The 26,498-nt window shown below is 45.0% G+C and overlaps 1 protein-coding gene across 5 annotated transcripts; it reads right to left on the bottom strand.

The window, feature by feature from the left end:
- Positions 1 to 1,934: 1,934 nt before the first annotated feature.
- TXNDC15 (thioredoxin domain containing 15) lies at positions 1,935 to 26,264 on the bottom strand. 5 transcript variants are annotated; one of them, XM_065546752.1, is made up of 6 exons: positions 26,108 to 26,264; positions 20,130 to 20,211; positions 14,508 to 14,995; positions 9,115 to 9,278; positions 5,689 to 5,819; positions 1,935 to 2,655 (listed from the first exon to the last, which is right to left on the bottom strand). In XM_065546752.1, the coding sequence occupies exons 3-6, from the start codon at positions 14,892 to 14,894 to the stop codon at positions 2,459 to 2,461; spliced, it is 879 nt and encodes a 292-aa protein (XP_065402824.1). In that variant the 5' UTR covers positions 14,895 to 14,995; positions 20,130 to 20,211; positions 26,108 to 26,264; the 3' UTR covers positions 1,935 to 2,458. The 5 variants fall into 5 exon arrangements, with proteins under 5 accessions (XP_065402824.1, XP_045250180.1, XP_005557867.3 ...); XM_045394245.3 differs by lacking the exon at positions 20,130 to 20,211 and having other exon boundaries at positions 25,831 to 26,264; XM_005557810.4 differs by lacking the exon at positions 20,130 to 20,211.
- Positions 26,265 to 26,498: the final 234 nt, after the last annotated feature.

The raw sequence follows: 26,498 nt of genomic DNA, 5'->3' as shown, positions 1-26,498 counted from the left end.
TGATCCTCTCTATACTTGAACCTCCTCTCCAGGGAATGGCTCTGCTCCACATTTCCCTCCAGGGGAACCCCATGTAGCTGGGCCATAGTGCAGAGGCAGGGCAGGGTGCCATCCCACGTAAAGGTTTTGGAGTAAATTTAAAGCCTGGTCCAGCCACTGGAAGCTGCATGAACGAAAGCAAGTTATTGAGAGCCTCAGGTTTTTTCTTTTGCTTTAAGACAGGGTCTCAATCCTGATTGCCTAAGCTGGAGCGCAGTGGCATGATTACAGCTCACTGCAGCCCCAACCTCCTGGGTGATTCTCCCACCTCAGCTCCCCGAGTAGCTGGGACTACAGGGACGCACCACCACACCCAGCTAATTTTTTGTATTTTTAGTAAAGACGGGGTTTCGCCATGTTAACCAGCCTACTCTTGAACTCCTGAGACTCAAGCAATCCACCTGCCTCAGCTTCCCAAAGTACTGGGATTATAGGCATGAGCTACTGTGCCAAGCCAGTTTATTCTTTAAAATGAGGATATTAAACAAAATAGCATACGTAAAGCATCTAAAACAGTACTTGGCACTCACACAGTAATAAAGGTTATTATAAGAGGTGGACTCATCAAAGTTTTCCTTGCATTTGTATTTATAAGTACACACGTGAAGATTCAAATCCCAGCTTCATCAACTTACAATCTCTGTAACCTGGGCAAGTTATCTAACTCTCTATGCCTCAATTTGCTCATTTGTAAAATAGAAATAATGGGCCATTCTGAGATATGGTCCCCTCCTGCCAGCGACCACCCCAACCACAGCTGTTGGCAACATGACACATAAAAGTTGTAAACTCCCATTCATTATAACACTCTAAGAAGGAGACTCATCCGAGGTTTTATTTCTATAGAATTTAGGGTGCCTCATGAAATAAACGTTCAACTACTCTAAAACCCTGGAAACAATTAGTATAAAAGTAATTTATGATGTGGTAATTAGCTGTCATATCTGAATTTAAGGGATCTTTTAGAAACAGCTTTTCAAAAAGTTTGTTTGGGCCAGGCGCAGTGGCTCACACCTTTAATCCCAACACTTTTGGGAGACTGAGGCAGGTGGATCACCTGAGGTCAGGAGTTTGAGACCAGCCTGGACAACATGGCAAAACCCTCTCTTCTAAAAATAGAAAAATTAGCTGGGTGTGATGGCGCATGCTTGTAGTCCCAGCTACTTAGGAGGCTGAGGCTGGAGAATTGCTAGAACCCGGGAGGGAGAGGTTGCAGTGAGCCAAGATTGCACCATTGCACTCCAGCCTGGGTGACAGAGCAAGACGTCATCTTAAAAAATAAAAAAAATTTAAAAAATAAAAAAAATAAAAGTTTGTTTAAATTACATGTTGTCTCTCTACTAAATGTGTCTTGAACTAGACTAGAATCAACTTGTGGGCAAGAAGAGTGTTCTATACTTTAATACTTCTTTTTTTTTTTTGATACGGAGTTTCGCTCTTGTTGCACAGGCTGGAGTGCAGTGGCATGATCTCGGCTCACTGCAACCTCTGCCTCCGGGGTTCAAGTGATTCTCCTGCCTCAGCTTCCCAAGTAGCTGGGATTACAGGCACCTGCCACCACACCCAGCTAATATTTTGTATTTTTAGTAGGGACAGGGTTTCACCAAGTTGGCCAGGCTGGTCTCAAAACTCCTGACCTCAAGTGATCCTCCCACCTTAGCCTCCCAAAGTGCTGGGATTACAGGCGTCAGCCACTGCGCCCAGCCTGCTGGGAACATTTTAAGGTTCAATTAATGCATGCTGGTTAGATAACTATGATTAAAATGTATACATTAGCATAGAACTGATAATAATTGAGCTTTAGTTACAGCATTTCCTTTCTCCTAACATCTCCCTTACCCAGAAACAACTTAAAACACTTCAAATTTTTTGAATGAAAGTAGAGATCACAAACATCAAGGTATTTGATTCTTTTATTTTCCATCACTTGCTACTTGAGGGGGTCACACTAACCAATTCTCGTTACATACTTTCCTGCTATGGACTCTGGAAGAAAAATTGCAAAGAAACAGAAAACTAACCTTCTTAAACATATATAAGAAATCAAGGGTTTCCTAAAACTATTATCTGAGAGTCCTATTTTTGCCTTCTGTATAGTAAGCATGTCATTCTACTCACTGTTCTACCAGAATACATCTTCACATTTCAAACTGGATTACTTTTCAAATACTGGATTGAGTTCATGCAGTAAAAACAAGAATAGTCCACTCTATTGAATATTTTTGCATTTGCTTATTGCAATACTAGTTAAAACACCAGTTTATAATTTTTTTATACATTCAGTTGTTCAACAAATGATTCTTTTAATCTGACTGAAGTTTCAAGTCAACACGTTACTGGAGAAAATGTATGAAACTGTAGCACTAATTTCTGAAACGAAGGATTGAAGTTCCTCTTTCCAACTTCTTTCAGTCTATCACTACTCCACATGTTCCTGCTCTTGTCCTGGAATTAGCCACCGAATACTCTCAGTTCGAATGGTAGCATACATAATAAAACTAATTAAAAAGAATAAGGAAAATACAAGCAACCAGTCCACACTTTTTATCAAAGTGCTGGGAAGAGGGCCTATTTGGTCAGCTTGAGTAACCACCACATTCTTCTTGGCTTCTATACCTGAAAGAAAAATCACTGATTTCAAATCAGACAGAAAAAGCACCCACCACAGACTTTTTCTCAAGTATTATGTGTGGTATGCAAAATGACATGCAGTCCTAAAATAAGCACTGCCACTAGTATATATATTAATATCTGTGACGGATTTCACTTGCCTGTCAGTATAATTTGTAAGTTGCCTTTCTCCCCACCGCATCAAAGGATCAGGAATCCATTCAGCTATTCACAACTAAAACAGTAGAATTTCTGTGAACTCATCAGCAGTTTATTACTCAATGTGTTTATAAGAGTTGTCTTTTGGTGTCTTTTGAGACCAAAGTTCAGTAAGTAACTAGTAAAACTCCTCTCAGGCGTCTACAGAATGTTTTCACAGGTTAAGTAATGCTAAATGCAAAATGTTTTTCGTTTTGTTTTTTTGAGACGGAGTCTTGCTCTGTCGCCCTGGCTGGAGTGCAGTGGCGCGATCCTTGGCTCACTGCAAGCTCCGCCTCTTGGGTTCAAGCGATTCTCCTGCCTTGGCCTCCCAAGTAGCTAGGATTTGGCTAATTTTTTTGTATTTTTAGTAGAGATGGGGTTTCACCATGTTGGCCAGGTTGGTCTTGAACTTCAGACCTCAGTTGATCCGCCCACCTCAGTCTCCCAAAGTGTTGGGATTACAGGCATGAGCCACCGCACCCGGCCCCAAAATGCTTTTAATAATTTACTGAAAGAACTGTTATAACAACAAGCCACCACTGGGAACAGGGATTACCAAAGATGCTCTGACTCCCAGATTTGTGTTCTAGGTTTTCTTAGAGCATTGAACAAAATGGCTTCCTCTCCACACATCAATCGAAATGACAATCAGGGATCCATGACAAGACTTGGACTAGCTAACCACCTTGTAATATCCTACTTTTACTCCTATCAGCCAACTCAGCTCTTTTTTCTTTAGTGTTAGCTAAAATGATTATATGCACCTTAATATATATGCAATGTGTGTTATAGTTTGTATTTATTTCCAGGGAGTACACTTTGGGAAGAGTAGGATGCTCACAAGTGAGACAGTGAGGCTTTAGAGGAATGAACTTTTCCAATGGAGGTAATTTTTTCAATTTACAATGCTTTACAATGTTTTACAAATAAAAAATAAGGCCATATGTTTTGGCAAATATTAAGGAATTAAGATAGCATCTACAAATGGATTAATAAATGGAACAGTAGCAGCAAAGAAAATGAACAAAACATAACCATACATGATAATGCAGGTGCATCTCACAAGCATACTATTGCATGAAAAAATCAGACACAAAAGAAAAATACCCTGTATGTCTCCATTAATACGAAGTCCAAAACAAGTTAACACTGTCTATGATATTAGGAGTCAAGACTGTGGTTATCTTGGGGAAGGCAGGAGCAGTGGTGCTGAAGGGAGGCTGGTAATGTTCTGTTTCTTTTTTTTTTTTGAGACAGAGTCTCACTCTGTCAAGCAGGCTGGAATGCAGTACTGCGATCTCAACTCACTGAAGCCTCTGCCTCCTGGACTCAAGCAATTTTCATGCCTCAGACTCCCGAGTAGCTGGGACTACAAGCACCCACCACCATGCCCAGCTAGTTTTTGTATTTTTAGTAGAGACACGGTTTCGCCATGTTGGCCAGGCTGGTCTCGAACTCCTGGCCTCAAGTGATCCGCCCACACAGGCTTCCCAAAGTCTTGGGTTTACAGGCATAAACCAATGTTCTGTTTCTTGATCAGAGTGGTTACCCAGGGTATTCACTTTGTGAAAATTCATCACCCTGTACACTCATGATTTATGCATACCTTTGTGTAAATATTAAGTGAAAAATGTGCGTTAAAAGTTATAAGTAAAGTGTATGGTATGTGAATTATATTTCAATAAAACTTGTTTTAAAGTGTCTATAATAGGCCAGGCATGGTGGCTCACACCTGTAATCCCAGCATTCTGGGAGGCCGAGGCAGGCAGATCACTTGAGGTTAGGAGTGCAGGCCCGGCCTGGCCAAGGTGGTGAAACCCTGTCTCTACTAAAAAATATAACAATTAGCCAGGTGTGGTGGTGCCCACCTATAATCCCAGCTACTAGGAAGGCTAAGGCAGGAGAATCGTTTTAACCCAGGGGGCAGAGGTTGCAGTGAGCTGAGATTGTGCCACTGCACTCCAGTCTGGGTGACGGAGCGAGATTACGTCTCAATCAATCAATAAAGTATCTATAAGAGACCGGGCACAGTGGCTCACACCTGTAGTCCCAGCACTTTGGGAGGCAGAGGCGGGTGGATCACTTGAGACCAGGAGATTGAGACCAGCCTGGCCAACAAGGCGAAACCCTGTCTCTACTAAAAATACATAAATTAGCTGGGCATGGTGGTACACAACTGTAATCCCAACTACTCAGGAGGCCGAGGCACACAAATCACTTGAACCTAGGAGGGGGAGGCTGCAGTGAGCCGAGATCACACCACTGCACTCCAGCCTGGGCAACAAAGACTCTGCCTCAAAAAAAAAAGAAAAAAGGCGGGGCACGGTGGCTCACGCCTGTAATCCCAGCACCTTGGCAGGCCAAGGCGGGTGGATCACGAGGTCAGGAGATTGAGACCATCCTGGCTAACATGGTGAAACACCATCTCTACTAAAAAGACAAAAAATTATCTGGGCGAGGTGGTGGGCGCCTGTAGTCCCAGCTACTCGGGAGGCTGAGGCAGGAGAATGGCATGAACCCAGGAGGCGGAGCTTGCAGTGAGCTGAGATCACACCACTGCACTCCAGCCTGGGCGACAGAGGGAGACTCCGTCTCAAAAAAGAAAAAAAAAGTTGGGGGGGAAGTGTCTATAATAATTAAAATTACCTATTCATGTTAAGCTTCATACTGATTGGGAAGTATTTAACAGGATTATAACAGTTCATTAGAAGAGCGGTTTTACAACTCAAAGTCAGTCTTGAATCCTTCACTTAAGGATTATAGCAGATCAGAACCCACAGAAGGCACAGACCCCCAGCAATAGAATATCTTCCTCCTTAGCACATTACTTCCACATACCTGTCTGATTAAAAATGAAGATTTTCAGTGTTTCCAGTGTTCGATCTGTATGATTAAATCTAGCCATTGGTTTAGCTCCTTGAAATAATAAAATATTAGGAACAGCTACGGTGCCAAACCTGGTAGAAAGGCTACAAGAGAAAGAAGTAAAAAAACCTGAATTTATTATTAATAGAGGGCTTTCTCATACGATTACCATCTCAGAATGGACAAAAATAAATGAGGAAGTTGCATGTGACCTACAGAGATTTCTGACACTTGAAACTTTCGGCTTTTTCATTTGTTTCTGACCTCTTTGCTTATGGGTCATGGCTGGGGGCACTCCTTTTCTGCAATCTGAGTTGCCTTCAATTATAATATGGATCTACCCATGGCACAATTATTCCACTAGTTAAGTTCATGTCTACAGAAACCAGACCAGAAAACTCTAATTCATGGACAAAGCACACTCTGTCAATTTACTTGACAGAAAAAATTTCCAAGTCTTCAGAATGCCCATTCCTGTCCGTCAAAAAAAGATCAACTTACAGTAGGCAATTAGTTTGGTAAGCTGGCACAAAGGAGTACATGATCTAACAAACACACCAGGATGTTCACAATTAGGGCAGGATGACTTGTTTGGAAGTAATATAGCTGAGGGGGCTTATTTCAACTTTACATAATACAGACTAGTGGTGATAAGCTCCCAAGTCAAAACACTCGGGGTTGAAGCCTCAGTTCTGCCACTGAACCAGTGTGAAATCTGGGCAGATTATTTAACCTCGCTAAGCCTCAGTTTTCCACATTAGTAAAATAGTAATATTGTATAACCAGGATTTTTTTCTTTTGTATACATGCTGTAACTTAAATATTAACATAAGAAGCAAACATGTCCCAGCCCATATAATAAGCACAAGAGCCTTAGTCTCCATAATTAAGGCGCCACACCAGGTACAACATGGAGCTGAAGGAAAAAAGAAGAAAGCAGGTTGGGGAGGGAGTTGTGGGAGAGGCAGGAGGGACAGTGTGAGACCCAGAACCAAAGAGCACTGAGTATGCCTGGGGGCAGTGGAGGCCCCACCAAAGCTGGACACTGACGTGATCTGTCCTTCCAATCAGTCTGCTCCCTTGGGTCCGGTCACTTAGATATCACCCAGAAGCCTATATGAAAATTACTCATTTGTTGAGCCACTTCTTCTTCATAAACAGTTTCAGGTAAACATTGGCAATTATATTCCCACAATGAAAATCAGTGGAATACATTTTTTTTGTTTTGTTTTTTGAGACAGGGTCTCACTCTGTCGCCCAGGCTGGAGTACAGTGGCAGGATCATGGCTCACTGTGATCTTGACCTCCCCAGGCTCAGGCAATCCTTCCATCTCAGCCTCCCAAGTAGCTGGGGTACCACAGGTATGTGCCACCATCCTCAGTCAATTTTTTGTATTTTTTTTTTTTGTAGAGATGGGGTTCTGCCATGTTGTCCAGGCTGGTCTCAAACTCTTGGGCTCAAGCGATCCTTCTACCTCAGCCTCTCAAAGTGATGGGATTACAGGTGTGAGCCACTGTACCTGGCCTCAAGTACAGAGTAACAGAAGTTTACTCAACTTCATTTTACCACCAATTGACCATTTTTCAGATGTTCTAGATTTATTTACACACAACCTCCTTGTTGAGGCTGACCTGCTAAGAAGCATCTGATCTGGAAGAGAAGAACAGTTTATAACTCATGCACAATCGCGGCACTTAGGAGAAACATACCATCTCAACAAAGTTCTCTGTAACTTACTTTACTAAACATTTAAAAAAGACAGACCTCGGCCAGGCACAGTGGCTCACGCCTATAATCCCAGCACTTTGGGAGGCCAAGGCGGGCGGATCACAAAGTCAGGAGTTTGAGACCAGCCTGGCCAACATGGTGAAACCCTGTCTCTTCTAAAAATACAAAATTAGCCAGGCATGGTGGCAGGTGCCTGTAATCCCAGCTACTCAGGAGGCTGAGGCAGGAGAATCACTTGAACCCAGGAGGCGGAGGTTGCAGTGAGCCAAGATCACACCACTACACTCCAGCCTAGGAGACAGAGCGAGATTCCACCTCAAAAAAAAAAAAAAAAAAAAAAAAAGACAAGCCTGTCTAGGCTAGTCTAGGCAGCCTAGGACTACTGCATGGCTGTAGTCCTACTACTCAGGAGGTTAAGTCAAGAGGATCCCTTGAGCCCAGGAGTTCAAAGCCAGCCTGGACAAAAACCCAGTGATTGATGTGGGGAAAAGAAAGAGATCAGCCTGTTACTGTGTCTATATAGAAAGAAGTAGACATAAGAGACTCCATTTTGTTCTGTGTTTGAGATGCTGTTAGTCTGTGACCCTACCCCCAATCTTGTCCTTGCAAGAGACATGTGCTGTGGTAACTCAAGGTTAATGGATTTTGGGCGTGCAGGGTGTGACTTTGTTCCTAGATAAGCTAGGTATTGTCTAAGGTTTCTCCCCATGTGATAGACTGAAACTATGCTGCCTAAAGGTTTATGGAGATGTTTGCATATGCATCTCAAGGCACAGCCTTGTCCTTTGAATTTATTCATGTCACAGAGGTTTTTGTTCATATGTCTTACTGCCGATTTCCTCTTTTTTCTTTGTTTATATTGTCCTGCCACTCCCCTGTCTTTAAGATGGTAAAGATAATTATCAATAAATACTAAGGGAACTCAGAGACCGGGGCCGGCGTGGGTCCTCTGTAAGCTGAGCGCCGGTCCCCTGGGCCCCCGCTTTTCTTTCTCTATACTTTGTCTCTGTGTCTTATTTCTTTTCTCAAGTCTCTCGTTCCACCTTACGAGAAACACCCACAGGTGTGGAGGGGCAGGCCACCCCTTCAATTGATACACAAGAAATATAAAACAAAGGTAAATGTCATGTTAAAGAGCTAAATTAATTCATTACTTGATCGAGTGCCTACTACAGAACATGACTGCAAGAATAAGTACGGAGGAAAGAAAGAAGGAAAGAGGAAAAGGGAAAAGAAGGAAAGAAAAAGAAAGGAAGAAATCCTGAGTAGACACAAAACAGGGGTGCTGGGAATTAGGCACTTGGGATGGGGATTGAACCTGCTCGTTCAATCAAGTCACAAAGGAATATCCCACTGTGATAGCAATTGTGCTGATTCAGTCTGGCTACAGCCCTCAAAAGTCTTCTGGCCCCTCCCCTGCCATCAGGTGCTATCACCTGCCACCTTTAAATCCACCACACAGAGAACAGCCCACTTTCTTTAAAGGGCCTCCACAAAGTGACAGCTCCCTCAGGAGTATGACAATCCTCAATATTCACTCTTGCCTTGCCTTCAATCCCAGGACAAAGCTCATGCCCCCCTCCTCTGCTTCTAACTTAACTAATTAGGACCTCCAATAACTGCAACCATCAGGCAGGAGGATGGATGTAAACCCCACCAACGGAAGATACCTGCTGTGCTGAGATGCATCCAGTGCCAAAAAGTGAAGAGCTGGAAAAGCCCGGGGCAGAGAGTTAAAGTGAGGGGCCAAACTGGCAGAAAAGCGGCACCACGGGGTGTAAAACAGGACTAGAGTACAGTCACTACCGTTTGGGTTCAGAAAATCCATAAGGTCCTGTGGTAAAAGAAACAAGCATTAAAGTCAGCAGTAAAAGTACATTTTTCTGAAAGGATACCCAAGAAACAGGACACACCACTGCTCCAGGGAGAGAAACGGGTGGGTGGGAGCAGCGAGAGGAGGGACCCTCAGGAAACTTTTGGATTTTGAACCATATGAATCCAGGAATCAGCAAAAAAGTACGATCAAAAAGTACCACTTTTTTTAAGTCTTGCTGAATTAAGCAGAAAGTTTTAAACTTTCCTCTGCACTTTCCTAATATTACAACAGTTATTTTAATATTTTTCATAATTCATCATTTCAAATACAGGCATACCTCATTTGACTGCATTTCACTCCACTGCACTTTGCAGACATTGTATTTTTTGCAGATTGAAGGTTTGTGGCAACTCTGCATCGAGTAAGTTTTCAAATAGCATGTGCTCAATTTTGTGTCTGTGTCACATTTTGGTAATTCTTGCAATATTTCAAAGTTTTTCATTATTATTATATCTGTTATGGTGATCTATGATCAGTATCTTTGATGTTACTGTTGTCATTGTTTTGGGGTGCCACAAGCTGTACCCATAGAAGATAGTGAACTTTATCAATAAATGTCTAGTTCTGACTGCTCCACCGACCAGCTGTTCCACATCTCTCTCCCTCTCCTCTGGCCTCTCCCTCAGACATAACAATATTGAAATTAGATGAATTAATAACCCTGCAGTGGCCTCTGTTTAAGTGAAAGGAAGAGTTGCACAGCTCTCATTTTAAATCAAAGCCAAAAATGACTGATTAAGCTTAGTGAGGAAGCCATGACGAATGCCAACATAAGATACAGGCTGAAAGCTAGGCCTCTTACACCAAACAGCCACGTTATAAATGCAAAGGAAAAGTTTTTAAAGGAAGTTAATGTGCTACTCCATCCAGTGCAGTGACCTCTGATGCTTAAAAATAAAAATAAAAATAAAAATAAGTGCTACTCAGTGAATACACAAATGATAAGAAAGCGAAACAGCGTTATTGCTCATATGGAGAAAATCTTAATGCCATGGATAAAGATCAAACCAGTCACAACATTTAAGCCAAAGCCTAAATCCAGAGCAAGGCTCTCTCTTCAATTCTACAAAGGCTGAGAGAAGTGAGGAAGCTGCAGAGGAAAAGTCTGAAGTTAGCTGGGGTTGGCTCATGAGGTTTGAGAAAGAAGCTGTCTCTAGAACATAAAAGTGCAAGGTGAGGCAGCAAGTGCTGATAGAGAAGCTACAACATAGTAACATCAAAGACCAATGAAAAAAAAAAAGAGAGAAGCTGCAACAACTTACCCAGAACATCTAGCTAAGAGAATTGATGAAGGTGGCTATACTCAACAACCAATTTTCATGTAGATAAAACAGCCTTCTATCGGAATAAGATGGCTTCTAAGACTTTCATAACTAGACAAGAGATGTCAATGCCTGGCTTCAAAGGACAGGCGGACTCTTTTTAGAGGCCAATGCAGCTGGTGTCTTATTTATTTATTTGACAATAAGTCTTATTTATCAAGGTCTTTCTCTGTCACCCAGGCTGGAGTACAGTGGCATAATCATGGCTCACGGCAGCCTCAACCTCCTGGGTTCAAGCAATCCTGCCTCAGTCTCCCAAGTAGCTGGTGCCCACCACCACGCCTGGCAAATTTTTGTACTTTTTGTAGAGACAGAGTTTCACCATGTTCCCCAGGCTGGTCTGGAACTCCTAGGTTTAAGCAATCCACCCACCTTGGCCTCTGAAAGTACTGGGATTACAGGTATGAGCAACCGCAGGGCCAATGCTCACTGCTCATTGCCCATTCTGAAAATCCTGGGGCCTTTAAAAATTATGCTAAATTTACTTTGCCAGTGCTCTAGAAAAGGAACAACAAAGCCTGGATGACAATATATCTGTTTACAGCATGGTTTCCTGAGTATTTTAGGCCCACTGTTGAGACCTACTGCTCAGAAAAAAAGATTCCTTTCAAAATATTATACTCATTGACGATGCATCTGGTCACCCAAGAGTTCTGGTGGAGATGCACAAGGAGATGAATGTTGTTTTCAGGCCTGCTAACACAGTATCCATTCTGCAGCCCACAAATCAAGGGGGGATTTCAACTTTTAACTCTTATTATTTAAGAAATATATTTCATAAGGCTATAGTTGCCATAGATAGCAATTCCTCTGATGGATTTGGGCAAAATGAACTGAAAACCTTCTGGAAATGATTTACCATTCTAGATGACTTTAAAAATATTTGTGATTCATGGGAGGTGGTCAAAATATCAACATTAACAGGCATTTGGAATAAGCTGACTCCAACCCTCATGGATGACGTTGAGGAGTTCAAGACTTCAATGGAGGGTAGAATTGCAGATGTGATACAAATAGCAAGAAAACTAGGATTAGAAGTGGAGTCTGAAGATAGGACTGAATTGCTACAATCTCATGATAAAACTTGAAGAGATGAGGAGTTGCTTTTTATGGATAAACAAAGAAAGTAATTTTTTGAGATGGAATCTACGCCTGGTGAAGATGCTGTGAACAATGTTGAAATGACGACAAAGGATTTACAATATTCCATAAACTTAGCTGATAATGCAGTCGCAGGGTTTGAGAGGATTGACTCCAAATTTGAAAGAAATTCTACTGTGGGTAAAATGCTATCAAATAGTGTTGCATGCTACAGAGAATTCTTTTGTGAAAGAAGAATCAATCAGTGTGGCAAACTTCATTGCTGTCTTAAGAAACTGTGGGCCACAGGCCAGGCGTGGTGGCTCCTGCCTGTAATCCCAGCACTTTGGAAGGCCAAGGTGGGCAGATCACTTGAGGTCAGGAGTTCGAGACCAGCCTGGCCAACATGGTGAAACCCTGTCTCTACTAAAAATACAAAAATCAGCTGGGTATGTGGTGCACACCTCTAATCCCAGCTACTTGGCAAGAGGTTGCAGTGGGAGAATAGCTCGAACCTGGTAGACGGAGGTTGCAGTGAGCCGAGATCAGGCCACTGCACTCCCGCCTGGGTGACACAGTGAGACTCCATCTCAAAAAAAAAAAAAAAAAAAGAAAAAGAAAAAGAAAGAGAGAAACTGTGGACCAGGCATGGTGGTTCACAGCTCACAACACTTTGAGAGGCCAAGACAGGAGGATCACTTGAGCCCAGGAGTTTGAGACCAGCCTATGCAACATAGTTTGACCTCATCTCTACAGAAAAAAGAAAAAAATTAGCCAGGTATGGTGGCACATGCCTGTATTCCCAGCTACTCGGGAGGCTGAGCTGGGAGGATCACTTGAGCCTGGGAGGTCAAAGCTGCAGTGAGCCATGGTCTCACCACCGCATTCCAGCCTGGGTGACAGAGCAATACTCTTGTCTCAAAGAAATTGCCAGAGCCACCCCAACCCTCAGTAACTACCATCCTGATCAGTCAGCAGCCATCAACATCAAGGCAAGACCCTCTACCAGCAAAAAGATTACAACTCATTGAAGGCTCAACTGATCGTTAGCATTTTTTAGCAGTATTTTTAAATTAAGGTATATACATTTTTTAAACATAATGCTACTACATACTTAATAAACTACAATATAGTATGACTTCTGTATGCACTGGGAAACCAAAAAATTCATGTGATTTGCTACACTTCGATATTTGCTTTATCACAGTGGTCTGGAACCAAACCTGCAGTATCTTTGAGGAATGCCTACACTAAGTACTCACAGGGTCCGGACAATTGCCCCCACCTTTGAATTGTGCATCTCAAACCATCTAAAATGGAATTATTAGAGGACTATGATCTCAGATTCAAACTATCATCTCAGCAGAGCTAAGTATGAACTAAGCAGTCATATCGATGTATTTGGCCACAGGTTAGATCAATTAAAGAGCACACTGTTCTAGCAAGCCGCAGTGTCTCACATCTGTAATCCCAACACTCTGGGAGGCCAAAGTGGGCAAATCAGTTGAAGTCAGGAGTTTGAGACCAGCCTGGCCAACATGGTAAAACCTCATTTCCACTAAAAATACAAAAATTAGCCAGGCGTGGTGGCATGTGCCCATAATCCCAGCTACTTGGGAGGCTGAGGCAGTAGAACCACTTGAACCCGGGAGGCAGAGGTCGTAGTGAACCCAGATCCTCCCATTGCACTCCAGCCTGGGCGACAGAGAGAGACTCTGTCTCAAAAAAAGAAGAAGAGTACACCATCCCTGCCACCACCTGTTTAATCCATAACTCAGATTGTTTAAACTGCTCTCTCCCAGTCATGTGAGTGACACCTGTGAGGGTCCCACAGACTGCAGCATCTACAGGCACTCAAGAGTGGATGCAAAGCCAGCGCCAAGCAGTGCCCTTGGAGGAGCTATGTGCAGTAAAGGTGCTGTGCCCTCATTGACAATAAGCAATCACAGCTCTTAGAGTCAGGATTTACCTGTCTTACATAAGCAGCGTGAATGCATCCTACCCTTCTGTTTTTGGAACCACCCCACAGAAACTGTCAGTCATTGATGAAAGAGAAACTTTTCATCAATATAACATATTTTCCAGGGGCATTACTAAATAATGGTAAATTATCATTTTACTAATCCAGATATGTTTAAGTTGCCTGTATAATAAATAAATACTTCATTTAGAAGAAGAAAAATGGCCGGGCATGGTGGCTCATGCCTGTAGTTCCAGCACTTTGGGAAGCCGAGGTGGGTGGATTACCTGAGGTCAGGAGTTTGAGACCAGTGTGGCCAACATGGTGAAACCCATTTCTACTAAAAATACAAAATTAGCCAGACATGGTGGTGCATGCTTGTAATCCCAGCTACACGGGAGACTGAGGCAGGAAAATCATTTGAACTCAGGAGGCGGAAGTTGCAGTGAGCCAAGATCATGCCACTGCACTCCAGCCTAGGTGACAAGATCAAAACTCTGTCTCAAACAGAAAAAAAATGCTATGATTTTGGTGCCAAGCAACGATCTGTCCACTGGGATCTTTATCGTGAGGTTTGGTGGTGGGACTGGCCCAAAGATAACTAGGTTTAGGCCACCTAAAAAGCATAATCAACACTAGTTATATCTCCTCGTTTCCCTATAAACATTACAGAGGGCAAAGTCGATTTTCACTAAAGCAGACATTAAATGCTATCTCGCTTACAATATGATCAAGATCATGACTTTCCATTTCAAAGTTGATAGGGTATTAATCATAAAATAAATGTACTGAAAAGGAGAAAAGCACTAAATAATGTTTCCTTACCTGTGACATATTTAAAATTTTCAGAGTGAAATTTTCTAATCCAGTAATGTTTCTCTCCTCACAGTTCACCTTTGGGGATTTCAGACTTTCAGTGTTATTGGAGTCCTCTGTCGGGGCTGCGTCCGATTCCGCCACTTCTGGCTCTGTGTAATACTCCTCTTCTCTATCCGGGAAGTGTGCTCCAGCACCATCCAAAGAGAAAAGGCTCTCTCGGAGGTTGCACCTTGAGTCCTCCTCTCCTCCAGCGCCACAGGTGCCGCCGCTAGGCTCTGAACTCACTTTGTCCTCAGCTTCCCCAGGAATCACAGACAGCATCACCATGTGATCGCTTTGAGTGTCCAGCCCCAGCACTGCATTGGCCTCTTCTGCCGCCCTGTCCTGGCCCATCGGGTCATGTAGGAGCTCCTCCTCACCCAGGTACACAGCCCCCACCTGAAGAGGGTGAGCAGGCTGCTCCTCTGACCATAAGCGACCACTTTCCTCTGCAACTAAAACATGCCAGCACATTCAGAGTCATACTTGACTTCAAAACAAATGAACCCCAAAGAATTATAGTTCCCCTCTAACATGAAATTTTCCCCTCTGGAGACAAAAAGGTCTCCTTTCGTTAAACTATCAGAGAGCTACCCACCATTTCCCAAGTTAGGAAGAAGGTCACGAGCAGGCACTATTAATAGATTAATGAATGTCAAAGAAGGCCAGGCACGGTGGCTCACGCCTGTAATCCTAGCACTTTGGGAGGCCCCAAGGCAGGCGGATCACTTGAGGTCAGGAGTTCAAGACTAGCTTGGCCAACATGGGGAAACCCTGTCTCTATTAAAAATGCAAAAATTAGCTGGGCATGGTGGCAGGCACCTGTAATCCCAGCTACTAGGGAGGCTAAGGCAAGGGGATCGCTTGAACCTAGGAGGCGGAGGTTGCAGTGAGCCAAGACTGTGCCACTGCACTCCAGTCTGGGTGACAGAGAAAGACTCCGTCTCAAAAAACAAACAAACAAACAAAATAATGAATGTCAAATAATAGACAAACACACAGCTCTGCCCTAAACTTGCTGCTTGCCATGCGGATCATAACCAAAAACATCCCAGTTAGATATCTAATTAGGAAAACAGAATATAAACACTTACATTTTTTGATAAGATTTTCATTTGTATAGTATCATATAGTATCCAAGAAAATGATCATAGTTTTATGCAAGATTCTACTAGAGCAAAGCATCTTTGCAAACATTATAACCGTTCTGTGAGATGGGCAAGACAAGGGTTATCAAGCCCACTGAACAGGTAACTAGGCAAGTCACAGAGAGGCTCAGCACAGTGTCCGATGGCACACAGATAGTAAGCAGCAAAGCCAAGTCTGGGAGCAAAGTCTTCTGGCTGCTACTCCAGAACGAGCCGTAGGCCCCCTGCCATGATACCTCAGGGATGCTGAGCCACAACGCCTGAAGAACTGCTCAAGCTACACAGCAGCTCCTTCCTGAGGTAGCCTCTGACAACTGGACTCTGCTCTCCTGCCTGCTACCCTTGGGAGTGCTGGGAGATGGGTTCGGCAGCAGCAGGAGGAAGAAGAGAACTTTCTCCCACTTTGGAGCTAGAAGGTGGATCTTGAGCATAATGCTCAGATAAGGGAAGAGTCCCAGGCAGTCCCATACATCCATTTACCCATCTCCACTCACCTCCGTAGCAATGCCTCCTGCCCTCCAACTCTTATCAACTCAACACCAGCTGCCAGACTTTGTACCAGGGACGAACCAGCAGAAACCAATGAGGCCAGCAGCCCTCAGGAAACCTCACCATGTGGTTAGGAAACCACCAGCTGGGTGATGAGCTCTGCATGCCAACAGCATGTCACTGGAGTGTCAGTAACCAACTGACTTCAAAGTTGGGAAGGTCTGGGGGCTTCCTAAGGTATGACATTTGTATAAGATCTCAAAGAATATCCCTGTAGAGTTTTTTGTTGTTGCTGATGCATAATAGATGTACATAGTTTCAAAGCACATGTGATAATCAATATATTCATGCAATTTGTAAAGATCAGATCCATGCATTGGGGATATCCATCACCTTAAATATTTGTCTTTTCTTCATGCTAGAATCATTCAAATTCTTCTCTTCTAGCTATTTTGAAATATACAATAGGCTATTATGAGCTACAGTTACCCAACGGATCTACCTCGCACTAGGGCATAGAGCTCTGTGGATTCATTCAGAGATTCAAAAACATTATCTGGGAATTCTGCTTCTGGCCAAGATGGAATAACAAGAACCAGATTTACCTTCCCTACTGAAACAACCAAATAAACAGATAATATATATAAAACAACAGTTTCAGGAAATTAGTTATCAGGCAACAGAGGATAGTGACATCCGAGAAACAGGCGACAAATGAAGAGAACCCTACAACTGCTCCAACTTACTGCCTTGACGGCGTTCCCACTGTGGCTCAAGGAGGGGAAATCCCGGCAGAGTCCAGCAGACCCTCCCAGTTGAAGCGATGGAGCTAAGAGTCCAAGGAGACCAAGAAGCAATAGTTTGCAAAACAGAATACTGCAGATGAGAGCGCTATATAGAGAGGGGACTCCAGAGATCTGTAGAGGCCCCCTGCTAAGTATACAGCAGGGTACTGGTCAGCACATGCATGTGAGTAAACTACCCAATGCCAGAGAAAGAACTATCAGAAAGGATGAGAAGGAACAGTATCCAACATTCACTCAGAGCAGGGAATGGTACCTCTTCTTACCAGCTAGACTGGAAAACTTCGTAATTCACAGGGCACTGAGTAGAGTATACAAAAGGCCCTGCCTCAGTAGTGGGACACTATTAACCGTAAAGAAAATACAGCTTGCTTGCTTAAAAGCAAAACCTGAAAGAACCAAGCTGTTCTCAAGTAACTTAACTGTACCCCAGAACAAAGCTTGAGAATATATATAGGGGGCCAGGCACGGTGGCTCACGCCTGTAGTCCCAGCAATTTGGGAGGCCAAGATGGGTGGATCACCTGAGGTCAGGAGTTTGAGACCAGCTTGACCAACATGGTGAAACCCCGTCTCTACTAAAATATTAAAAATTAGCCATGCATGGTGGCGGGCACCTGTAATTTCAGCTACTCAGGACGCTAAGGCAGGAGAATCACTTGAACCCAGGAGGTGGAGGTTGCAGTGAGCAGAGATCGTGCCATTGCACTCCAGCCTGGACAGCAAGAGCAAAACTCTGTCTCAGAGAAAAAAAAAAAAGAATATGTATAGGGAATCTAAAATATCCAGCATTCAACAAAGTAAAATTCATGCCTGGCATCCAATAAAAACTTATCAGACATATAAGGAAGCAGGCAAATAGGACACATAATGAGAAAAATCAATCAAGCAACACTGACCCAGAACTTGCACCCATGTCAGAATTAGCAGACGAGGATATTAAAACAATAATTATAACTGTATTACGTTCAAAAAGTAAAGTAGATATCAAGATATTAAAAAATATAAAAATAAAAATAAAAACCATCAAACTGTACCTTTTTTTTTTTCTTTTTGAGACTGAGTCTCGCTCTGTTGTCCAGGTTGGAGTGCAGTGGCATGATCTCAGCTCACTGCAGCCTCCGCCTCCCAGGTTCAAGCAATTCTCCTGCCGCAGCCTCCCGAGTAGTTGGGATTACAGGTGCCCGCCACCACACCCGGCTAATTTTTATATATTTTAGTGGAGATGGGGTTTCACCATGTTGGCCAGGCTGGTCTCGAATTCCTGACCTTGGGTGATCCTCCTGCCTTGGCCTCCCAAACTGATGGGATTGCAGGCATGAGCCCACCACGCCTGGCTTTCTTTCCTTTTTCTTTCTTCTTTTTTTTTTTTTTTTGAGATAGAGTCTCCCTCTACTGCACAGGTTGGAGTGCGGTGACACAATGTGGGCTCACTGCAACCTCCGCCTCCCAGGTTCAAGGGATTCTCCTGCCTCAGCTTCCCGAGTAGCTGGGATTACAGGTACCCGCCACCGCGCCCGGCTAATTTTTGTATTTTTCAATAGAGATGAGGTTTCAACGTATTGGCCAGGTTGGTCTCAAACTCCTGGCCCCAAGTGATCTGCCCACCTCGGCCTCCCAAAGTGCTGGGATTACAGGTGTGAGCGACTGAGGTACCAGGCCTGGCCTTTTTTTTTTTTTTTTTTTTTTTTTTTTTTGAGACAGGGTCTCGCTCTGTCACCCAGGCTGGAGTGCAGTGGCACAACCACCTCCCAGGTTCAAGCAATTCTCCCACCTCAGCCTCCCAAGTAGCTAGGATTACAGGCGTGAGCCACTGCACCCAGCTAATTATTATGTATTTTTGCTAGAGACGGGATTTTGCCATGTTGGCCAGGCTGGTCTCAAACTCCTGGCCTCAAGTGATCTACCCGCCTCAGCCTCCCAAATTCTGGGATTATAGGCACGATCCACCGCGCCCATCCCAAATCATACTTTTAAAGATGTAAACTACAGTAACTACATTGTCTGAGATGAAAACTGCACTGTATGAGATTAATGGCAAATTAGACAATGCAGAAGAAAATAGTCAACTTGAAGACAGCAATAGAACCTATCCAAAATGAAACACACAGGAAAAAAAAAGAATGGAAAGAAATTAAGAGCAGCAGTGGGCTGTAGGACAATTTCAAGTGGCCTAATGTACAGATAACTGGAGTACTGGCAAGAGAATAGAATGGAGGAACAGAAAAATATTTGAAGAAATCATAGCCAAAAACTTTCCAAACTTGGTAAAAACTATAAATCCACAGATCCAAGAAACTCAACAAAACCCAAACTCAATGAACTACAACAAAGCACATCACAATCAAATTGCTCAAAACCAGTTACAAAGAAAAAAATCTTAAAAGCAGCCAGAGGGGGGAAAAAACAACATCATGTAGCGAGGAACAAAGGACAACAACAGGTTTCTCACTGAAAACAAAGCAAGCCAGAGCGGCATCTCTGACTACAAAAACTACAATGTCTGAGATGAAAAAAAAACTGCACTGCATGAGATTAATGGCAAATTAGACATCAGAGAAGAAAAAACCTATAAATCTAGAATTCTGTATACGGAAAAAATATCTTTCAAAAACAAAGGTGGCATACATCAGTAATCCCAGCTACTCAGGAGGCTGAGGCAGGAGAATCACTTAGACCCAGGAGACAGAGGTTGCAGTGAGCCGAGAGATTGTGCCACTGCACTCCAGCCGGGGCAACAGAGTGAGACTCCGTCTCAAAAAAAAAAAAAGAAAAAAAAATTCTTTTGGCTGGGCACAGTGGCTCACGCCTGTAATCCCAGCACTTTGGGAGACCGAGGTGGGTGGATCACTTGAGGTCAGGAGTTCCAGAACAGCCTAGCCAACATGGTGAAACCCCATATCTACTAACAATACAAAAAAAAATTAGCCAGGCATAGTAGCGGGCGCCTGTAATCCCAACTACTTGGGAGGCTGAGTCAAGAGAATCGCTTCAACCGGGGAGGCAGAGGTTGCAGTGACCTGAGATAGTGCCACTGCACTCCAACCTGGGCTACAGGCGAGACTCCATCTCAAAAAAAAAAAAAAAAAAAAAATGAAATAAATACTTCTTCACGTCTTCAGACATACAAAAGCTGAATGAATTCATTACCAGCAAACCCAAAAATCTTCAAGAATCTTCAATCTTCAATCTTGTCGTTTACCAGCAAACGACAAAAATCTTCAAGGAAGTCCTTCAAGCAGAAGAAAAATGTTAACAGTTGGAAATATGGATCCACATAAAGAAATAGAGAACCCAAAATGGTAACTACATGGATAAACATACACAATTCTTTCCAAAAATCTAGCTACAAAGGAGGTGAGGAAGGTAGGGTAGATTCGCTACAGGCAGGGAAGACTAAGGGAGGTTTCTATTTCGGTATTCGGAACATAGGAGCAATTTGAGGATACACAAAGCGGATGAGAAAGCAGGTAAGAAGGTGCCGGGTGCGGTGGCTCACGCCAGTAATCCCAGTACTTTGGGAGGCCAAGGAGGGCGGATCCCTTGAGGTCAGGAGTTCGAGACCAGCTTGGCCAACATGGTGAAACCCCATCTGTACTAAAAATACAAAAATTAGCCAGGCATAGTGGCATGCACCTGTAATCCCAGCTACTTGGGATGCTGAGGCAGGAGAATCACTTGAACTTGGGACGCTGAGGCTGCAGTGAGCTGAGAATCACACCACTGCACTCCAGCCTGGGCAACAGAGCGAGACTCTGTATCCAAAAAAAAGAAAGCAGGTAAGAAGGGAGAGGTGGCAATGGAGGTTACATAGGACAGAGTTTAGGACTTGGGCAGCAAAGTGAGTCTTTAGCAGAAGGTCAAGCACTTCTGTGACTACAATCCAGAGAAAGGGCTGGGTGCCTGGGAAGGGAGCTTTGCCAATTCGGTGGAGGGGCGGGATCACATTGGCGGTATTTCTATAGCCTTTGGTTAATGAGTGTGTATTGCCTGTATGATCAGAAGAAAAAACAAACACACATGTTTTCTGTGTCATCCACAAGACAAAGCAGGAAATGAAGCCAGAGAGGCTAAGAGTCTGGAAAAGAAAGGATGCCAGGTTTGGGGTCCAACCCTACTCCCAAACACGGCAGCTCTACAGATTTGCTCTTGCTACCTAATCAACGTTCTAGGTTCCACAAGTAAATGAAGAACGCCAAAACGAAGAACCTCAAGAGAAAAAAAATCAGGCCACAAGTTATAATCTGGTTCTGTCTGATCACCCTCAGATAGCCCCTGCACAAAATCAAAATGGAGTGTAAGTGGTGCATGGAGCTGGTATTTTAAGTTCAAGAGTGTTGCCCCCTCCATCCCCCTGCACCTTGTAAAAATATTTAAGTACACAGTACAGATTAGGAACAAAAAAACTTACGCCTTCAGGTACCAGTGTTTTCATTTAGGAATTAAGAAGAAAAGAAACACTGAATTATTCCACAAGAAGATAAAAATGTCATACTATATGACAGCCATTGAACCCTCCCATGCTAATGTGCCTTTCTTTTTTGTTTTTTCTTTGAGACGGAGTCTTGCTCTGTTGCCCAGGCTGAAGCGCGGTGGCACGATCTCAGCTCACTGCAGCCTCCATCTCCCGGGTTGAAGCGATTCTCCTGCCTCAGCCTCCCAAAGAGCTGGGATTACAGATGCACACCACCACACCTGGCTACTTTTTTTATTTTTAGTAGAGATGGGGTTTCACCATGTTGACCAGACTGGTCTCACACTTTTGGCGTCAAATGATCCACCCACCTTGGCCTCCCAATGTGCTGGAACTACAGGCGTGAGTCACTGCACCCAACTGGTAATGTGCCTTTTAAGAGACTGCAATTTGAGCTATACATAAAGTGATAATTATTGCACCACTGGCAGCAAAGAAGTTGTCTGGACAAGTGTGAGGGCACCATGCCAACTCTGCCAGGGAGCCCTAGCCTAGGTCAGCACCTTCACACCCTTCCAGCTTTTCTCAGAAGGCTCTTTACCAGCTGCAGGTGTTTTCACAATGGCTTCTCGCAGGAAAGCCAAATGAGGAGGGACCAAAAACAGCCAGGGGTTGGAGGGACAGCAATCCATATTTTCCATAGGCAATACTGTGTGCTCATTTAGCAAATGGAGACAATACCACCAAGATGTAGAAAATTCCAAGGCTACTGTGAAGATTAAATGAGAAAAGATGTGTATGGTTCCTGTAGGTTAAGCACTCCATAAATGGCTGTGGTGATGATGATGATGATGACGACGACTGGTGCTTACAATTCAAAGAGATGGAAAGGCACAATAACACAATAACTAAGTTCTATTAATTCACCTGCAGGCCAGGCTTGCTGGTTCATACCTGTAATCCTAACACTTTGGGAGGCCAAGGCGGGCAGATCACTTGAGGTCAGGAGTTCGAGACCAGCCTGGCCAACATGGTGAAACCCCATCTCTACTAAAAAATACAAAAATTAGGCCAGGCGCGGTGGCTCACGCCTGTAATACCAGCACTTTGGGAGGCCAAGGCGGGCAGATCACCTGAGGTCAGGAGTTCGAGACCAGCCTGGCCAACATGGTGAAACCCCATCTCTACTAAAAAATACAAAAATTAGGCCAGGCGCGGTGGCTCATGCCTGTAATACCAGCACTTTGAGAGGCCAAGGCGGGCAGATCACCTGAGGTCAGGAGTTTGAGACCAGCCTGGCCAACATGGTGAAACCCCATCTCTACTAAAAATACCAAAAATTAGCCAGGCGTAGTGACAGGCGCCTGTAATCCTAGCTACTCAGGAGGCTGAGACAGAAGAATCACTTGAACGCAGGAGGCGGAGGTTGCAGTGAGCCAAGATCGCGCCATTGCACTCCAGCCTGAGCAACAAGAGCAAAACTCCATCTCAAAAAAAAAAAAAAAAAAAATCAGCCAGGCATGGTGATGCATGCCTGTAATCCCAGCTACTTGGGAGGCTGACGCAGGAGAATCATTTGAACCCAGGAGGTGGAGGTTGCAGTGAGCCGAGATGGTGTCACTGCACTCCAGCCTGAGCAACAAGAGTGAGACTCTGTCTCAAAAAAAAAAAAAAAAAAAAATTTACCTGCTAAACACATTCACAATCCATCTACTTTCCCCATCCCGACTAACACTTCTCAGCAAAGGCCACAGCCAGCTCTCGTCTGGGCAACTGCTGTAGCCAGCTAAACTGTTCTCCCTGGTCAGCCTGCTATCCCCACTCCAGACCCTGATCTTCACAGTAATACAAGTGAAACTGAAAGATAAAAGGCATATCTGATCATGTCACTCCCTTACTAAAACTCTTTCAGCAGCTTCCCCCACCCTGTGAATGCATCTGCATTCTGTAGCAGAGCTACCAGGCCCCAGTGTGGCCTCTATCTGCACTCTCACCTGTGGCCATCAGATCTCTCTAGTCCCTGATCATTTATACTCCCCCTATCCCCACCTGCCTTACAGCCTTCCTGAGGGTTGTTTCTCTGCTGGGAAGCGTCCTCCTGCTTAATCCTTCATCCTCCTCATTCAGATCTCACCCTAAATGTCACCTCTGTAAGGACACATTCCCTGACCCTCAGACCAGGGTGGGAGGTCTCCCATTACAGCTCCCAAAAATGCCCTGGGACTCTCCTTGATGCATTTCTCAGTCTTGCAATTTTCTTAGTAATTTGTAGTTACTTAGTGGCTGCCTTCCCCAAAGGCCTGCTGCTCTGACTCACCACTGGATCCCCAGTGCCCAGCATCTGCTAGCTGACTGCCTAGGTTAGACTGGCATAGGGGTATTGAAGCCAGGAGTGTGCTTCCATTCCTAGACAACTGGATAGCATTGCTACCTCCAGGTTGTTTAGTCTCTCAGGGCCTCAGCATCTGAGGCTAACATAGTCTGCCTGTGGCATCCTCTGCTAAAAACAAACAAACAAACAAACAAAAAAAACAAAAAACACACACACACACACCCCTTATATTTTCAGCTACACTGAGAAGAAATCAGCTGGTGAAGTTCCTTCTGTCTTCAACCCATTCATGGCCTGACCATGATGACCAAAGACCCAAGCTGAACCCTGAATCAGCCAGGGTTCTGCCAGGAAGCAGAACATTTAACTTGGGCAAGTTGAGGAGAGTTTAATGAAGGGACCACTAATGTGTAGGCTGTGTGGAAAGAAATGAAAAGCAATGGTAAGGAACTCCAAGGCCAATAACAGGAGAGGGGGAGCCAGTTACCACTCACAGACCTTAAGAGTCCAGAGAGAGAAGTAGTCACAAAACCTTGAAACATCAAGGGTAACACAGAGGGCAGCTTTCTAGAATTCAGTGCCTTCCACTGGGGGCAAAGCCAGCCTGCAATAACCTCTCAGGGAGGGAGCGGAGAGCATCAATACCCTGACCTCACTCTCCCCTCATTCCAACGCAATGGAAGCAAGACAGTAGGACAGTTGGTATTTATTCCACACAGGACAGCCACACAGGGCACAGAGCAGGGTGGAGGGGCTGAAACAGAAGATATCCAACACATGCCATCACCTCTGTGAGGCTGGCAGTTGAGTGTAGTGAAAATGCAGAGGTTGGGCTCTGAAGTCAGGCAGACATGGGCTTGAATCAAGGCTCCTCAACTTCTGGCTGTATGACCTTGTCAAAGGACTTACTGGCTCTGAGTCTCAGTTTACTTCTATAAAATGAGAACAATAACATCTACTGCATATGCGTTTAAAAATTACTAAGGCCAAGCACAGTGGCTCAAGCCTATAAACCCAGCACTCTGGAAGGCCGAGGCGGGTGGATCACCTGAGGTCAGGAGTTCGAGACCAGCCTGGCCAACATGGTGGACCATCATCTCTACTAAAAATACAAAAATTAGCTGGGTGTGGTGGCAGACGCCTGTAATCCCAGCTACTCGGGAGGCTGAGACATGAGAATCGCTTGAATCCAGGAGTCAGAGGTTGCAGTGAGCCGAGATGGCGCCACTGCACTCCAGCCTGGGCGACAGAGCCAGACTCCACCTCAAAAAATAAAAAATAAATAAAAATAAAAATAAAAATTACATAAACCGGGAGCAGTGGCTCACACCTGTAATCCCAGCACTTTGGGAAACAGGTGGGAGGATCACTTAAGCCCAGGAGTTCAAGGCTGCAGCGAGCCATGATCGGCCACTGCACTCCAGCCTGGGCAACAGAGCAAGCCTTCATCTCTTAAAAAAACAAAAACAAAACAGTAAAGATTCCAAAAGATGATGCTTGTAAAGCACTGAGCACAGCACCTTTCATTCATGGTAATTGTGTTACTACGACTCACCCTTCTCCACAACCCTCTGCTATCCTGCCTCCATCCAGGACACCCCAGGGAAAAGAAAGACCTGCCTGTTCCTGTTAAGGTCTGAATGACAAGCAAGGCCGAGGGTCTGGACTTTAACAGGACTATGAGGAGTGGGGTGAAGGGGCATGAAAGTAAGGCCTCCACTCCCCACCCTCGCCATGCAAGCTGCGGGTTACCGGGAGTCTCCCGTGTTTCTCGTCTGTTTTTCATGCAGCGATTGAACAAGGGTGGCCTCCTTAAGACAGTGGTCCAGCAGCGTGGACTCCAGCGTGGGCTTTGGCGTCAGAGACAGGCTTCTGCCACTTACCAGAAGCGCAAACTTAGGCGGGGCCTCAGCATCTTCATTTGTGAAATGGAGACACTAAATGGAACCGAGGGTTTGTGGGAGCATTAAATGGGATAATGATGTAAATAAAGCACGATGCACAGTTCCTGGCTCCTAATACGGCGACAACAAATGTCGGTATTTGATATGATGTTATTAATAATAAAGTGCTCACACCAGAGGGTGTGCCCCAGCAGCACTTACCGGACTGTCCCTTCTGGCTACCAGCCGCCAGCTGAAGGCGGCCTGAACGCGGCCCAACCACGTCCAGGCTCCCGCCCACCGGCCCTCCGCCCGCCGGCCCCTTTCCACCGGCCACGAGCGGGCGGTGAGCGGGGAGAGAAGTCAGGGAGACGCGCCCGGGAGGACGCCAGGAAGGGGTGAGCCGCGCACCGCCGGCCTTCGCGCAGGTCCAGAGCGTCGCCCGGGTGGACCTCAGCTCGCCCAGTCATCTCATGCACCGCCCCCGGCCCACACTCACCCTCCACGCCGCGGACGGGACGCCCCAGCACCCACAGCAGTACTTGCCACCAGCTGAGGAGCCGCATGACGCGGGGCGGTCGTCGACCGGCAGCCAGGACCACTGCCCAGGCCGAAAGGCAACCCGCGCACGGCTACGCGAGTCGTGCTACCAGCCCGAAGAAGGCTGGGGGAGGAGAGTGTGGGAGCGCGGGCGCGGCCCCGCGCCGCCATCTTAACACCTGGCAGCTGTGGCGGGCGCCATCTTGGAGTCGGGCGGATGGCGTCTAGCCGCTGGCCGTCGCCGCTGGACTGGAGACCCCATTAGGAGCTAAGCGCCAGACGTCGCAGGTCGTTTTGAACTCTGCTGACCATAGAGTTCAGAGCCGGCCTCTGGCAGAGGCCCATGGCCT

The sequence above is a fragment of the Macaca fascicularis genome, chromosome 6, assembly GCF_037993035.2.
Source record: "Macaca fascicularis isolate 582-1 chromosome 6, T2T-MFA8v1.1".
Taxonomy (NCBI): Eukaryota; Metazoa; Chordata; class Mammalia; order Primates; family Cercopithecidae; genus Macaca; species Macaca fascicularis.
This window is presented reverse-complemented; position numbering and strand designations above follow the sequence as displayed.

Coding starts and splice junctions, on each gene's coding strand:
- TXNDC15 (XM_005557810.4), bottom strand. CDS start 26,174: ATGCGGCTCCTCAGCTGGTGGCAAGTACTGCTGTGGGTGCTGGGGCGT. Junction 14,996..26,107: donor TCCCGTCCGCGGCGTGGAGG/GTGAGTGTGGGC, acceptor GGCATGTTTTAG/TTGCAGAGGAAAGTGGTCGC. Junction 5,820..9,114: donor GATGCATCTCAGCACAGCAG/GTATCTTCCGTT, acceptor TTTCTCTTGTAG/CCTTTCTACCAGGTTTGGCA.